The 17,525-nt window shown below is 38.5% G+C and overlaps 1 protein-coding gene across 2 annotated transcripts in view; it reads left to right on the top strand.

Annotated features, from left to right (window-relative positions):
• Chn1 (chimerin 1) overlaps positions 1-17,525 on the top strand; it is a 144,827-nt gene that overhangs the window by 18,093 nt on the left and 109,209 nt on the right. The window contains exon 1 of one of the 2 annotated variants that reach the window (XM_040745603.1): positions 14,148-14,253. The exons of the other annotated variant lie outside the window; for it this stretch is intronic. Coding sequence (XP_040601537.1) covers positions 14,163-14,253 — 91 coding nt within the window. The 5' untranslated portion in view covers positions 14,148-14,162. Of the gene's footprint in view, positions 1-14,147; positions 14,254-17,525 lie in introns of those variants that run through there. 2 annotated transcript variants of the gene reach the window in all.

The following is a 17,525-nucleotide window of genomic DNA, read 5'->3' as shown; positions in this document are numbered from 1 at the left end:
TGTGTATAGTCTATGTAGCTTAAGAAGAGAATCTTTAATCCCAGCACTTGGGAGGCAGATCTCTGAGTTCCAGGCCAGCCTGGTCTATACAAAGGAACCCTGTGTCTAAAAAACAAACTAACAAAAAACCACAAACAACAATAGCAATGCAAAACAAAAAGGAGAACCTTTAAAAAAGAAATACATACTTTTTCTAAATCTCTTCATTGTGGTAATTAAAAATTAACCCTATAACCTTTAAAGTTATATTCCCTGACAAAAACCAGAGCCTCTAGTCTTGTCATTTTATTCTTTCAGTTGAATTCCAATTGAAATCATAAAGAAAAATGATGTCAAATGGACAAGAAAAGGAGCAGATGGGCCCCTAATAAGGGTAATGAAGAGGAGGACACAGACAGCGTTGCTGCGGGAGACTGGCTCGCAGGAGGCCCTGCCCTGCCTTGCCTCTCCTGCTGCTTTCCTAGGGCTGTCCAGACAGGGGAGCTCTGAGCTCTTGCTCTGGCAAGTCTCCTCCCCATGTCCATATGGGCACACACCAATGTTCCAGCTTCCGGAGGGCTTGGTGGAGAAAGCAGTAACTGTACTCAATCCCCAGCCCTTGTTTCTTTTGGGGTATGACCACACACCCCCTTAGTGCTGTGTGACTTAATCCTTCTAATCAACACAGGAGCATTTGAAAAATTTCCTACAGCTTTGGATATAATTTTTAATTAAAATTGTAAGATTTCAGCAGATAACATCTAGTGTTTTCTAATCTTATAATAAGTTTTTTTCCATTATCAGATGAGGAAGAAAAATTAATGCATTTCAAGTGTGTTAATATTAGATAATTTAAGAGAGAGATGCCCTAAAATGGTTTTTTCATAAGCAAGTTTGGCTAGACAGGTTGACCATTAGCTCTAGGATCCTGCCTCTACCTCTCTTGGGGTGCTGACACATGCCACTATGCCTGGCTTTTTGTGTGGGTGCTAGATATCTGAACTTAGGTACTTTGGGCCATCTCCCCCCTCCCTACTATGTATTTTCTGCTGACATCTTTTACACAACAAGAAGCATTTATTATATTGGGTAGTGTCAGGAATCAAACCTAGGGCCTGAGCTTGTTAGGCAAGGTCCATGTTATTTAAAATCTAGGCAAGTTGTAGTCATACTGCTGAACCATATGATCTCCAAATTAAGAGGCCACACTGTTTATTGGGTGGGCTTCATTCACTGTTGTGAGAATGTGGAGCTGTGTTCTGTGTGTGTGTGTATTTATATGCTATATAATAGCTCTTTTATGGAGCTAGGATCAAATCCAAGCTTCACCTTACATTACCACTAAGCTGGAAACCCAGCGTACAACTTCCTGCTTATCAGACACACATACAAAGATTATGGACTTATAGATGTATCCATTCATCAATTCTGCTGTATTTTAGATTCTTTATAACATTTTGTTTTTTTGTGAGACACAGTGTTTTATATCATAAAATTAGGAGAATTATTCTAACTTCCCCCAACTAGAAGCTTTTTGAAGTCCATTTGGTAGACGGGAGTCTCAAGCTTCATTAACCAGCCTAACTCCTGAAGACTAAGGATTAGATGTGCGGTGTGACTTCAGAAGGATCTTACTCCAGTCCATGAATGTGCTGGATATGGTAGTGCAAGGCTGTAGTTCCATCAGCTGAGAGGCTGAGGCAGGCATATTGGCAGGGGTTTGAGGCCAGCCTGCGCTCTATGAGTTCAGGGCAGCCTGGGCTGAAGTGAGACCATCTCCATCCCTCCTCCCACATATGCAGCTTATTGTAGTTATTGACATCAGGTCCTGACAAAGTTAACCTTGATTTAAGTTACAGTAACGTTTGGCTATCTGGAACCTTATAAGCATTTATTATGATCAGCTCTGAACTCTGAAACAATAGAAAACAATTTCTAGGAGGCCCACAAGATGGCACTTGCTACCCTGCTTCCTCTTTCCCTTCGGCTTAAGGAGACTCAGCAAAACGTATGAAGTTTGAGTCTTTTTAGTAGTTTCAGAAAAATATTCTTTTTTAGAGAGGGGCCAGTTCCTTTGTTGAAGATGGTAAGGTTAAACACAGTGGGTCTCCAGATTAAAAAAGGCTGCCTCTGTTCATTGTATTTGTCCTTTAAACACCTTAAAAAGAGGCTTATTTCTTAGACCTATTTAACATATATAACCTAAATGGGAGCTTTTTACAGACAGACACACATTGCATGCACATTATCAACAGAATATGCAATATTCTAGAGCCACTCAAAATTTAATATGTTAATAATAGCCCTTTACGATAATGATGTCTCCACAGGCGCCACACTCCCTATTTTATTTCCTTATGAAAAGGCACTGTCCTCCTATTTCATGATCGTATCCTCAGTTAATCAAATCCAATGAGGATCCAGAGATCAATAATTCTATAGACACCAATATTTTGGAGCACAGAGTAAACAGAACTAGCCAAAAGTGGATCTGGATGGGCAGACTTGAATGACCATTGGTAATCCATATATTTTTCATATAAGTCATTTTATTCTCTCCTCCATGTTTTCATTTTACCTTTTCTTTATGAAATGGGGAACACAGTACTGTAGCCACTGTATGTTACAAAGGAATTGTAATTTAGTGATATTTCTGATGGAATTCTGTATTATTGTTGGCACCACTAATAAATATGCTTCATTATAAGAAAGCCTGGGAAATGAGGATAGAAAATATAGTTTTATAAGAAAATTATAGTTTATAAAACAATTACCACTAGTAGTTGTTTCCAGGTAATTGTTATTTTTATATTTAAAGATAAGAAATCATATTTGGAATATGATATGGAATTTCTAGTTCTAATAGTTAGAATTCCTAATCCTAATTATTATTGAGATATGCTGAGTGGAACAATAATAAAATCGAGAGGAATCATAATGTGATCATAATATGAATTACTAGAGGCTCCTTTTGCCCATGTATGTAATATTTACTGATACTGTTTTACCTGTTTACTATTTACACTAACATTATTCTGTGTGAAGGGAATGTTGCTGAGGTGATGTTGAGATTGGTGGAGAAATTTATCCTGTGTGCTGATCTGTAAAAACCTGTTAGCATTTTCATTGGAAGAGCACTATGTTCTCAGTGGCTAAGGTAGGAAAGTACATTCAGTATACTAATAGTGTCGGAGCATGACTTCCTGGGGACATTCTGAGTTTTCTCTGCCTCAGAAAAGGGAGTCAAGCAGCTAAAGCAAAGCCATAGAATGAGAGCAGTAAAAGGAATTTTTTTTTTGTTTTTGTTGCAAACTGAATCAGATTTGTAAATATCTAAATTTAAGCCCCTAACCAAATACTTTGGAGAGTTGTGAAAATGCTCATTTTCCACCATTCTTAGGAGGGTTTGTGAAGAAAGAATCTGTTATCCATGAAGAAAGAATCGTGAGGTTTCTTGTTCAGAACTGTTAGACGTCCTTGCTAAGCTGTCCTATGATTGTGCTCTGTGGGCAGGCTGTGCCTGGAAAGCATTCCTTTGTTAGCTCGCCCTTTCCAGTGTCAAGGGCTCAGTGTTCTGTCCATCATGCCATTTAACACAAGATCTCCTTTTAAAAGCATGTAAAACATCTTTTTAAAGTTTAATTTTCATTGACTTCGTGTACACATTGCATTTAATCATTTCATTTCTGAACTAGGAACTAGAGAAATTCTCATCAGAGGGATGCAGAGTGGGAGCAGATAGGGCTGTTTGCCAGCATCTGAGGCTTGTTTACCCACCAGCAGGGTTGAGTACTAAGATGGTAATTTGTTATTTACAAAGCGACTTAGTTATTTTTTTCATTGATAAAATAAAAATCATGCTTTCAATTGTATCCATTTCCAGTTTTTTTCCTTTTTTTTTTCCAGAGTCAAACTTTTTTCAGGGGGAGGGGGGACGACCACCATGAACAATAACAAACTTTTTTCACTATAAAAAGTCCTTGTCTTTATTTTTTGTGTTTAGATTCACAGTCTGCATTTGAGATCAAGTGGATAATAAATAGCTTCAATTTTCTTCTTTGTGCATCTGTTTACCATTTCTTGTGAAATGTAAATGTGTCGAGTTTGTCAAGGAAGGATTTATCTACTCACTAACTGGGCTTTGAAGATGTGTTACAGTGTTTTGTATTTAGGTATTTAAGACTAGACAATGATTTGCCTGTCCATTTTGGAAGTCGTACTGGACCACATTTCAAACATGAAGTATATTTGGCCCAGTATTGAGTCCTATGGTGTATATGAGAACAATGGTAGCTTAAATAAAGCTATCTTGAAAAGTTCTTCCAAGTATAATGTCTTCTATATATTCTGTTGACATGTTTCTTATTATTAGTTGGTAGGAATTTGTTAACTTTTAGCTGTGTTCATGTGAGAAGTCTCTTATATTGCTTATGAATCACCTATTGCTTTATATGGTTTTAACCAGTACCTATATCTGCACTGTCTTTCATGCTTGATTTTTATGTATATATTTGTATGTGTATGTGATGTGTGTATATATCATACACAGACATGTTTTTGTCACATTCACTTTTGTCCGGCTCTTTGCTGTTCATTGTCCAGAAATGCTTTAGGAGCTGTTTGCTGCAGAGAGACAGAAAGGAGCTTTCCTACATTTTACTGTAGACTCTGGCATCTCCAGTGTTCTAAAGATTTTATTTGGAAATCTTTCTAGTGACATCTATGTTATATGTTCCTGAAATTTCTTTAATACTGGATATCTCAGGAGGATAGTGATAATAACAGCAAATATTCATTTGCCATTGACGTGCCCCAAGTAAAATTGTGATAGTAAGTGCTAGCACAGGCAGTTTTCATAACCCTAGCTCCCACATCGTTGATCACTTTCCTGCATTGTCAAAGCTGGAAGCTCAAAATGAGGCAGGCCCTTATAGCCTGCCTTTCAAAACTTCTCATCAGCCTGCCAATAAATGTAGAGCCCCTTTTCTACCTAAGCCCCGCATGGGAAGCTTAGGTACCCTTTACTGAAATAAATAAATAAATAAAAAATAAATTCTTAAATATTCTTTAAAGACAGAATCTCTAGCCTAGGCTGACTTTGAACTTGCTGTGTAGCTGAGGATGTCCTTGAATTTCTGGTTCTCTTGCTTCCACCTCCCTGAGTATTGGGATTAAAGGCATAAGCCCCTGTGATTCACGTGATCAAGCCTAGGGCCTGGTGTGTGCTGCCTAAGCCCTCTACCAGATAAGCTACCTTCCCAGTCTTACCCTCCATCTTTGCCACTTTTTTTTTCTTTGAGTTTCACTTGTATCATGCAAGAGAACCATGGTGGTCTGTGGAATCTACAATACTTGATAACTGCTTCATATTCGTGTTTGATGTTTATGATCTAGCAAATGTTGAGTCACTGCTGTTCTGCACACCATATGTTGAAGCATGGGTTGTGGTTAAAAGGAGGCAGGAAGGCTGGATGGCAGCCCACTTGACAGTGGAAAATACCAGGGAGCACAGTTATTGTACTGAGCATTCTGTTTCTCACATTCACAGTAACTTCAGTAAGTGCAGATAGAAGATTTGGGTCTCATGAACTTAGAGATTCAAGGAAAAAAAGTGTTAGGATGATCTGGACATCAATGAATCTGTGAAAACTTCTATTTCTTTGTATAGTCACTGACATAAAGTGAGGGAATACTCAAAAGGAAAGTATCATTGGTCACTTGTCACCCTGTCTATGTTAGAAGCTTTTCCTAATCTCATCTAAAGTTCTTCAGAGAATCTTGTAAGTTCTTTTCATTTTCTGTTGTAGATTTTAGGCATGCTGTATTTTTCATTCTGATCTCTCAAATGCATAACTGAATCAGTTTTCCACCTTTCTGTCTCGTAGGATTACATAGTCCGTCCCTCATTTAATAGCATATTGTCCAGGGATGTGGATGAACTCTGATAACCTGGCTTTATGACTTCCTCCCTCCTTCCCAAATACTGGTAACAGTCTGAGGTCTCACTTTACTTTCCGCTCAACTTCCACAGTGGGTTTGAATGCTGCATTGTAAAACTGTGGGTGCTGCTCTGCCACCCACACCTGTTTTTCTTCCATATATTAGATCCCACATTTAAAAAAATTCATCTCCAACAAAAATGATTCCTAGTTTAAATATTACAGGAAGGAGAAATGCAAAATTATGCAGTTTATCTGCATATTCCAGCAGAGCTTTTAGCTTAGGAGTATTTGCAATTGGAAGAGATTGCTGTTCTTGACCTTAATAGGACTCCTTCATAAATATAGACAGTATATGCCCTTCCTGTCACTAAGCCCAGTCAAGATGGTATCTCTTCAAGATACCAGCATGCTGTAGACCTGAGAGTTGGCCCTCTTTGGCCTTAATGCATTTAAGATAAGGTCACTATCTCTGGACATGACAACTAGGACATATTTTAAGTCTTTTACTGAAGGCTGTACTACAAGGAAGCTGGCAATAGCAAGAATGCATCAATAGCTATATCCCTGGCTATAAGGGATATCAGTGTCCCCCTGCTGCCTTCTAGACTGGTGATTTGAATGCATTCTTTAGCCTAACGTTGAATCCTTAGATCACATTTGAAGTATCCATTGAAATGCTAGCATCTGTCTGTGAGCAGTTTACTTGGCCTTTTATCTGTTCATGTGACTTTCCTTAATATTGCCTCCTTTCCATTCTCAAGTAATTGGCTTTGTGTTTGGTTGTTTCTGACTTCATTGATATTTTTAGATGAGCTGCCTGGCTCTCACTGTTGCTTTGTTTATAAGCATCTCTGTTATCAGTCACAGTTATAAGCATGTACTGTGAAATCATATGCTCTGGCTTAAGGATTGACTGTGTGCTAGGAATGTTTAACTATGTTTATGCCTTGATCTCTCAGTTACTGGTTTTCTCATCTGTGAAAGGCATTATGTATTATATCTACTTGTTAAGGTTGTTTAAAAGTGATTAACAAAAGCCTGGTGAATTGTTAAGTGTTCAGGTCTACAAAATCTGTTACTGTGTACTAGCTATTGGCTTAAGTTGTTTGGGGCACCTAAACTAATCTCAAGACGGTTTACACTATTCAGCTTTATTGAGAGCCCTGGGGCCTGTTTTGTTTTGCGCGGGGTGGTATATGTTTTATCATTATGAATGATAATTCTTGGAAAAAGCTGTTTATACAAAGGCTGATTGACTGATTAAGACCTCAGTGATGTGGAGAAGACTGCATGTTGCCCTCCCAGAGCCTAATAACAGTTTATCTTTGGCTGCCTGTAGGGAATTCCTTACCACACTGTGTCCCACCTGTAAAGCCAACCGAACATCTTAACAGATCAAAATAAAACAACCCAGACCCTTTTGTAACATGTTTCCGCAGCCCAAGGACTGAGTGCTGAGTATCTAAGGCCCATGCTGTTTCTCCACATTGCTGTCAACCAGATGGCTTCATGAGTGTTTCCAGCATGGTATTTAAAAGTGTCTTCTTTTATGACTTCCCTTGTTCTCTTACTACAGAAACTTTATAAAACTGCTTCCTTGTTGTAACATGGGTTAGGGTAACATAAATCAAATTTGGTAATTCAAACTTAGCTACAGAGATGAGGGCTGTGTTTTGTGTTGACTATATTCACTATATCTAAAATTAAAATTTATAAATTTAAAAATTACAATTTAAAAATAATGTTAAGGCTATATATCTTATGAAAAGTAATTTTGTAAAGGAGAGAGAAGAGAGTTGTGGTATTTTTGTTGTTATAACATTTTTATAAGCTCATATCTGACTGTAGAGAATTGGAATTTGTATCTGCACCTGTCTTTAGGACTATGATTTTGAGTGATGAAGAAACTCTGGCTTCAGAAAGATACATGGTTGGAAAAAAGGAAAGTATTTTAGCAGTGTTTCCAGATAGTTGTGGACTTTCTTTGATGCTACACTAAAACTTGACAAGTTGTAGTTTTCTCTCTCTCTCTCTCTCTCTCTCTCTCTCTCTCTCTCTCTCTCTCTCTCTCTCTCTCTCTCTCTCTCTCTCTCTCTCTCTCTCTCTCTCTCTCTCTCTCTCTCTCTCTCTCTCTCTCTCTCTGTGTGTGTGTGTGTGTATGTGTGTGTGTGTGTGTTACATGTTTGTGTTGTGTATGGCTGTGTTTGCATGTTGGGTGACTTCCTCAATCTCTGTCACTTTACTTTTTTGAGACAGAGTTTCTCACCAACACTGGTGCCCACTGATCTGATTGTGTTTGGAGGCCAGCAAGTCCCATTGATTGCCTGTCTGTGCCTCCCCAACACTGGGAATACAGGCATACACAGCCTTATCAACATTTTTCTTTTTCTTTTCTCATTTGAGACAGTGTTTCTTTGTGTAACCTTGGCTATACTGGAATTCACTCTATAGACCAAGCTGGCCTCAAACTGACAAAGATTTGCTTTCCTCTGCCTCCCAAGTGCTGGGATTAAGGTGTGCACCATCACTGCCTGGCCTTACCAGACTTTGTATGGGGGTTCTGGGATCAAACTTAGGTCCTCATGCTGGTGTGGGGTGGTGGTTTAAAGAAAAGGGCCCCCAAAGGGAATGGCATTATTAGGAGGTAACAGCGAGGAAGACCTCATTGAATAAAGAATTGAGTAAACCACAGCATAGGGAGACATATTGCAGACTGAAGAGGCTTCTGGGTGAATGAATGTGCATCTTCCATGTCTGATGAACAGTAATAAAGCAGAGAGGCTAGAGAAAAGTGGATAAGAGCGAGAGAATAGATGAATTGTTAGGGTAAGAGGAACAGGCATTCTGAGGTTTTGCAGGTTGTGCTTCTGAAAACTCTGTGCATGCATATCACTTGGTCTTATAAAAAGGCAAATTCTGATTCATAGACAGGGGCTATGTCTTGATGTACTACTGCAAGTTACACCAAGTAATGCCTTATATCACAGCCCTTAAAAATAGCAGTTACAGAGAGTTTAGTTTTTATTCTGAATGATTCAAAAAGCCATTGGAGATAATCCAGTGGAAGAACAAGTTTTGATTATGTTTTACATGATTAGCTATAAATATTAATAGCTGTAACAGGTCCATATCCAAAATCGTAGAGACTGGTGTGCTGGAATTCAGGGTATTTGAGAGTTTAGAAACGAGTATGCATGGGAGTATGTGTGTGTGTGTGTGTGTGTGTGTGTGTGTGTGTGTGTATGTGTGTGTTTGTGTGTTGTGCGTGCTATAATACCCCAAGCAGCATCTAAGGCATTAGTCTTTAATCATACATTAATAATCACATATAAGTGACACAGATGAACAGTCACAATTAATGAGGGAAAATAAAGACTCTTCTCAAATACATTGAGGTGAGGCTTGTCAGTATAACAGCATTATAAAAATACTTGTGAGTTCTGACTGTCAAATTAGTTGTAAAAATACTTTCACTTTTCAGAACACTGGGATTTTAAAACTGAGAAAACTTGGATTCTTTGCTGTTATTACACTTGCAGTTAGTTGTTCTTTATGTGTTCATACTTCAGGAATTTCTTTAAGACAGCACAGTTCATTACATGTTTGCTATAGGTCCTGCTGGATGCATATGTCAGCCTGAGTCACCATACTCCAGCTTTGTGATGCCCTGATTCACTTCAAAGTGAGAAAAACAAGCATCCATCAATTTGCAACACAAATTCTCTTTTCCAGAAAGTTTTTACTTTTTGGTACCCTGTACTATCCTGTGAGCAAAGTATAGTTAATTAAAATATGCCAAGTATTTTATTATACTTTGGTATGCTTTGCATTTACTTAGAATTATCCAATTTTGGTCATTTGTGGTTGGCAAATCTGATTTTGGCTTCTTTTTTACTTTATTACATATTTGACTCTGCACCTTGTAATTTAAAGTAAACTTCTCTGTAGTTTCAGTGTCCACTTTACCTCCCTAGTGACGGTGTGGCTTTTCTTGATAAGTCTAACTGAAATAGAATGCATGTAGAAATTATTATAAGACAAGAGATGCTGTAATCGTTTCTCATCTCATTGACCCACTTAGTAACAGGATCCTTTCCTCTCCTGTCCCCATAGACTCTCATGGAAGGGTTAGTACACCTACTCTCTGAGCACCGTCCTTTTATGAGATTGAAACAGTGGTAGAAGGAAGACTTTGAAAGAGGTCGTGTTAAGGCCTGACTGACCTGTCACCGGGGAGTCCTATGACCATGTGAAGAGGAATGCACATTGTATTACTTTGCTCCTAGGTCCCTACTGTGGTGGGAGATTATTTTCTTCCAGGGTAAGGGTCTAGGTTGGCCATTGCTACAGAACTATTTTGGAGTATTGAAGTATGGGATCGTGTCCAGAAGGATGTGCATTTTGACTGTGTCTGCTGAAAGACAGTTGAGGGTTGAGACAACTGAATTAGAATTCTTAGATAGCTGATTAGGAAGAGCACCAACAAATGTAGAGTTAGTTTTTTTTTTTTTTTTTTTTTTTTTTGGTTTTACGAGACAGGGTTTCTCTGTTTTGGAGGCTGTCGGTCCAGCCTGGCCTTGAACTCGCAGAGATCCGCCTGCCTCTGCCTCCCGAGTGCTGGGATTAAAGGCGTGTGCCACCAACGCCCGGCGTAGAGTTAGTTTTAATTGGTTATTTTCTAGGGGAAAAGGCTTGTCTTTATAAACAGCCACAGTTTTTGTGTACTTGACACAAACGTAGATAGAAAGAATGAATATCAGTTGAAGAATTGACTCCATCAGATTGACCTGTGGATATGTGTGTGTGGCATTTTCTTGATTGATAATTGATATAAGAGTCACACTGTGTGCAGCACCATCCCTGGGCAGGTAGGACTTGGCTGTGTAAGAAGGGTAGCTGAGCAAGCCAAGAGAAGTAAGTAGCGATCCTTCATGGTCTGCCTCAGTTCCTGCCTCACACTCCTGCTGTGGTTTCCCTTAGTGATGGGTTATAACCTAAGAGCCAACTAAAACCTTTCTCCTGCAAGTTGCTTTTGGTCAGTGTTTTATCACAGCAGCAGAGAAGTCAGCTAGGGAAGTAGAAATGCTGAAAATAGTGTTCACTGAGTTACATTTTTAATACCTGGAATTTCTAGTGCTATAGATAGTAAAGTCAAAGCTGTGTTTGTAAAATGAGTTCATCTGACATACTTTTATTGTGATAATATATAAAATATACTCTATTTTATAAGTTTAATTATAAGAAATTAAAATTAATCAAATTAATTTAATTAAAATTAATTAACTACATTTTAATTTTAGACATATTAATGCAGAGTACATTATACACTATTGCCACGAATGGATAAGTTTTGTATGTTGTATTTTTTGGGGATAAAGAAGTTCAGGAAGTGTGCCATACTTTTAAAGGTAGAGTGCTTTGCTTACCCAATAGAGTCCATATGGCAGGCTGTTGGGGATACTTGAGAGCCTTGGCAGGAGTTGAGTCTCTTCTCCGAGTCCTTTAGAAACTGTGGGCAAGCATGTCTAAGGACTTTCTGTAAAAGTGCCAGTCTGCTAGGGTGAACATCAGAAATAAGCAAATATTTTAGGGAGAAAATCTCAGGGATATTAGATGAAGCTAGAAAAAGTAGGTTAGACATGACCTTCTTGCCTTTTCATCAAGTTGAGCTGTATGTTACAGCTTCTTGCTTCCAAGAATGTAATGGATAGGTTCCCATGAGCAGAAGGGTTTTGTATGTGTTGTCTGTTGGTTAGCTCTGCCAAGTTGGTAAGAGGAAGCTTTGCTTAGGTCCTGAATGAAAGGCCAAGCTGCAATTGTGAAAAGCAAAGTTTCCAAGTTGGCTTTGGTCACATTTGGGTGGAGGCTCTGTTGGGCTGGGTTGTGGCTGCTGGTGAGGAAATACTTGTTTCTGGAGATCTTTGACAAGGCTTATATGTGAGCATGGTACTTGCACCATCTCAGACTCCCTCACCACAGCATAGCAACACTTGTAGGTTAATTCTTCTCTGAAGAATTAAAAATAACCATCTTTGGGATTAAAAATAGTTTATTTCTGTTGCAGTTGGATCATGATACATCCATTTTCTTGTTGAAATAGTTTTAAATTATTTGCTTACTTGTTTTTTACTTTTATTTTTGATATTATTTCTTCCTTCCCTTTCCTTTCTCCAAACCCTCCCATGTATCCTGTTTAGTTCTTTTTAAATTCATAGTTTCTTTTCTCATTGTTGATTGATATATATATATATATATATATATCACACACACAGACACACACACATACACACACACAGACACACACACAGACATACACACACACACACACACACACACACACCCCTAAATACAACCTCAGTCTGTATAATGTTATCTGTGTGAATGTTTTCAGGGCTGACAATTTGAATACCCAAGTGATACGCTCTTCCCTGGGGGAGATTGTTTCTCCCACTCTCAGCATTCCTTAGTTGTCTGTCCTTTATGTAAAGTTGAGACCTTGTGAGAGCCCCTGCCATCCACATTAGCATGTTTCTTGATGCTGCCCTTGTTCAGGCCGTGTTTAGGCAGTCTCTCATGTCTGTGAGACTTCATAGGAGTAGTTTCTGACATTACTGAAAGACTTAGTCTCACAGCAAACTCCCTGATCCTCTGGCTCTTACAATCTTTCTGTCCCATCTTATGCAATATTCACTGAGCCTTAGGTCCAGGAGCTGTTTTGTAGATGGATCTAGTGGGACCGGACCCCACAACTCTACATTTAGATTGGTTGTGGTTTTCTGCAATGGCCTCCATCTGTTTTGAAGAGAAGTTTCCTTGATAAGAGGTGAAGACTACACTTATTTGTGAGTATAAGGAGAAATATTTAGAGTGTCCTTAGGATTATGTTGGTTTAGTAAAGTAGTAGTTATGCATTCTCTATTCCAGTGACTTCACAAGTCCTATGTGAAGGCTGGGTTTCCAATACAAGTTATAATTTCTCTTGTTAAGTTGGATTTGTGTTCAGCAGTGGTGGTGCACACCTTTAATCCCAGCATTTGGGAAGCAGAGTCAGGGGGATTGCTATGAGTTGGAAGCCAGCCTGATCTATGTATTGAGTTGGAGGAGAGCCAGAGCTACACAGTAAAACACTGTCTTGAAAAACTAAAAAGAAATTGGGTTTGTGTGCCCAGCCCTACTGCACCTGTAGGGTTACTGTGCCATGCTGGCCCTTGTTGCGATTCACTGATGTCATAGCTGGGTAGGCCTGTTGGTTGCTTCCCCCCTGTGCAAGTTTTTGAGATGCCTTCTGATTCCATAAAACTATTCCTCAGGGAGGAGACTTTCAAGTCAGCCATCTAGGGGACTTTACATCCTGTATCTGCGGTGTATGGTGTCTTCAGCAAGTGGACATACTTTCCAATTTGAGAGGCAACCAGGGGCAATAGCAATAGTCTGTATATTTTGGGAGTGTCTTGGACAATTCTGACCATTCAGTAGAGGACGACTTCTCATGCCTGCCTCATATCTCATGTGGGGTTTTTGTTAGGTGGTCTTTGACTCTTAGAGGCAGCGTTGTCAGCTAAGATAAGAAAGGTTCATTAAAACTATGTATGTATATTTATTTATGTACAGATGTATTATAGGTGGGTTTTTTGTGTGTAAATAGTTAATGGTATGAGTCATTACGAGCTTTTTAGGCACGCTTACTGTTATTTTGCCCTCATTCCTCTGTTTTCTGTATCAGCTTTTTAGAATAGGCTGGCCTTGAACTCACAGAGGTCCATCTGCCTCTTCCTCCTGAATGCTGGGACTTAAGGTGTGCACTACTATGCCTAGCTGCTGTATTCAATCTTTTGTTTGTTTGTTTTTCAAGACAGAGTTTCACTGTGTAACCCTGACTGTCCTGGAACTTACTCTGTAGATCAGGCTGGCCTCAAACTTGGAGATCCATCTGTCCCTCTCTTCCAAGCACTGGTATGCTACCACCTCCTTGTTGAGCAGCAGTGTTCTTAACGGTTGAGCCAACTCTCCAGCCCTGTGTACTATACTTTTCATTGTCTATTTGTCAACTGAAAGACATTCAGGTTGTTTCTACTTCCAAGTCATTGTGAACAGAGCAGCAGTGAACATGACTGAACAAGTGGAATAGCATGCTGAGTCCTTGGGCATACGCCAAGGCGTGGTTTAGCCCAGTCATGTGATTGATTGAGTTTTAGCTTTTTGAGAATTCCCCCTGATTTCTGTAGTAGCTGGCGGTTGGCAATGCTTCTAACAGTGAATGACATTTCCTTTTTCCCACATCCCCTCCTGTATTTGTGGTCTTGTTTTGTTGATTTTCATCCTTCTGAATGGGGTAAGAGGCATTCTTAAAGTTATTTTGATTTGCATTTCCGTAATGGCTAGAGACAACGAACTTTTTTCCTATTTTTTGAGATATTTCTTATCCCTTTTAAAAATTTATTTAATTAATTTTATTTTGAGAACTCTCTGTTCAAGTCCCAGGCTGAATGGGCTGTGTTTGGTTTGTTTGTTTGTTTATATGTTCTGGATATTCATTCTCTGTCAGTGAATAGCTAGCCAAGATTCTCTCCCATTCTGTGGACTTTCTCTTCACCTGGCTGGTTGTTTCTTTTGTTGTCTAGAAGATTTTTAGTGGGACTTATGAAGTTCCACTTGTCAATTGTTGTCTTAATTGGTTTGGTCACTTCTATGGACGAATATAACTGACCCGATTTGACCATGACTTTGCAGGCTGAATTTTAATTATTTCAGTTGAAATGTCTTCTCTCCACAGTTTGAATCATTTTCTAGGAAGAAAGTCCAGTCACAATGTGAAGTGTCTAGAAATTTAGCAAAGCTCAGTTTTCAATGCTTTGTTGTTAGCTTTAAATTTTATTTGCTATAAGAGCCTTTATTTACTGTGAATTGTTTTCCAAGAAACATCTTGTAAAGATTTATTTTCTTGAGACTCTTTCAAGCACTAACAGTAACACTTGTTTGGTATTTATTCTTTGAATGCTCCATTCTAAATGATCACTGAATTACAACAGGGTTTGTGGTCGTGTCATTATTTTGTCATGTCCAGATACAGTATAGGACAAAATGAAAGGGGCAGGAACTCAGCATCAGCACCTCGCGATTGTAGGTGAAACAGCACAGGCAGCAATGCTTTATGTCAGTAGAAGCTCTTCTTTGCTGGACTCATTTTAAAAAATAAGGCATGTTCTCCTGTACCCCAGGCCGGCATTGAATTATCTGTGTAGCTGAAACAGGTCTTGAACTGCTGCTATCCTGTATCCACCTTGTGGTTTATGTTGTCTGAAGGGTAGAGCCGCACCCTGTGCATACCATAGTCTACCATCTGAGCTGCATCCCCAGCTGTAAATATTATTATCACAGATGTCAAATGTACTCATTTTAAAATCAGAGGCAAACTAAGTTCATGTGCTTAGAATGTTTAAAGTATTTGTGAACCATTAGTGTAAATTTCATTTAAAATTGAATGTTGTCGCCAGACGAAGGTGGTGCACATCTTTAATCCCAGCACTTGGGAGGCAGAGGCAGGTGGATCTCTGTGAGTTGGAGGCCAGCCTGGTCTACAGAGCGAGTTCCAGGACAGCCAGTACTGTTTCACAGAAAAACCCTGTCTAGAAAAAAAAAAAAAAGAAAAAGAAGAATGTCTTGTTTTGTTTTGTTTTTCAAGACAAGGTTTCTCTATGTAGCCCTAACTGTCCTGGAACTCACTGTGTAGACAAAGTTGGCTTCAAACTCACACAGTGCTAGGATAAAAGGTGTGCTCCACCATCATGTTGTCTTGAAAAGAATACCTATTCTATGATTTAAAAGTTGTTTGGTTTGAGTCTTAAAAAGAAGCAGTGTTAAATTCACCATTCTAATCTGTTCTGCAGTAGACAACTTACCCTTTCAAATGGAAAAATTAGCAAGTTTAACTTCACCAGAGGGTATTCTCAACCTGAAGAATAAGACATACTATGTGCTGGTACATAAAGCTGTATTTAATAAAAAGAATGAGATAATTGAAGAAAATTATCTTCATAATTCAGCCATCTTTTGACATCATCTATCTCTACACTAGAAACAAATAGGGTCTAATTGGAGAAAGTATAAAGATTCAGTAACATAGTGTTTTAATCTCAAAGAATCAGGACATTAGAGTATTTATAAATAGTTTGAGTTCTGCCAACCACTACATGAACACTTTTGAAAAATATCTCCTAAGTGGCCCTAATGTTAATATTGTAATATTATAAATTATAAAACAATATCATATATATTTGAATATGTAATTTATAATATAAAATTATCCTAGATGTTTTATTGTAGATTTAAATTTTTTTCTACCTATAGGCACAGATAATATCTTGAAATATTTTACTGTTTTTGGAAAAATGGGTATCCTGAAAATACTTATATATCCAGAAAAAGACAACATGGAGATTCTATGCAGCAAAAAATGTAACACCGAGTCCTGTAAAAATGATTACCTTTAGATTTAAAAATCCATGTGAATTTTTTTTAATTCACAGCTCTAGGAGCTAGTCAAAATCATGGGAAATTTAATTAAGAAACTGTTGGTTTTTTCTGTAACAAATTCTTGACATTCCACGATCTTATAAGAGGAAGAAGAAGTCTCCAGAAGGAAGGTGGCACTTTATTATGTGTAAGTTTATTAGGAAACTGGGTGGTTTTCTGAACCTCACAGTGGGCAGGAGCGCATATGAACACACATTTGTGTTAAAAGCCTTGCAAAGCCCCTGTGGGCTTTGTTAAAAGAGAGTTTGCCTTGTCAGTTTTCATGTTCTCTTTATTTTCAAATAACTAAACTTGCAGTTTTTGTTTAAAATTTTAAAATTGCACTTGATTATTCTTTATGTTGTGTGTGAACGTGCATGTGTGCATGCACACATGTACATGTGGAGTCATGGCACATGTGTAGAGGTCAGAGGACAACTTGCAGGAGTTGCTTCTCTCCTTACACCCTGTGTGAGTCCTGGGGATCCCACTCAGGCCATCAGGCTTGACAGCAAGTGCCATTACCAGCCCTGGGGTAAAGGCATTTGAGTTAGTACAAAGGTAATATTCACTGCACAATTTCCTAAAGCACGTACAGCTAGTTTTTAAATTGTCATTAGAGATACCTCTTTGGCACTTCTGGAACCTGAGAACAGTATTTGGGCTTTCTGGTTTAGATGAGGACCCTGGTTGAGAAAAGCTGGTTTAGAGTTGTCTCCTGTTACTGTTTCTGTAGCTATCTCCTGGGTTCCTTCCCTGCTTCTCCACTGCCCCTTTCCCCATATATTCCCATAGATCTTTTAATTTTTTAAAAATGAGATCATTCATTCATGAGATAATTAACTTAGTCTATATTTTCATAGCTTATTATCTTGTCTTTTTCTTTCATTTTCATGAGTTTTATATTTTTGCATTGTGTCATACAGGAGAATGTCTCAGAATGTTTTCTTATTTACCCACTCCATCAAAGATGAAGCTTCTCCTCCACCTTCCTGGGCCTTGCTCAATGCTATGGGGTGGGACTTGTTGTTTTTAATTATGGTACTGGAGATTGCTTAGCTTCTGTATTTTGGATGTTAATTCTTTGCCAGG

This window comes from Mesocricetus auratus, unplaced genomic scaffold (genome assembly GCF_017639785.1).
Source record: "Mesocricetus auratus isolate SY011 unplaced genomic scaffold, BCM_Maur_2.0 Super-Scaffold_100004, whole genome shotgun sequence".
NCBI classification, from domain to species: domain Eukaryota; kingdom Metazoa; phylum Chordata; class Mammalia; order Rodentia; family Cricetidae; genus Mesocricetus; species Mesocricetus auratus.
The sequence above is the reverse complement of the archived record's forward strand: the minus strand, read 5'-3'. Positions and strand labels throughout refer to the sequence as shown.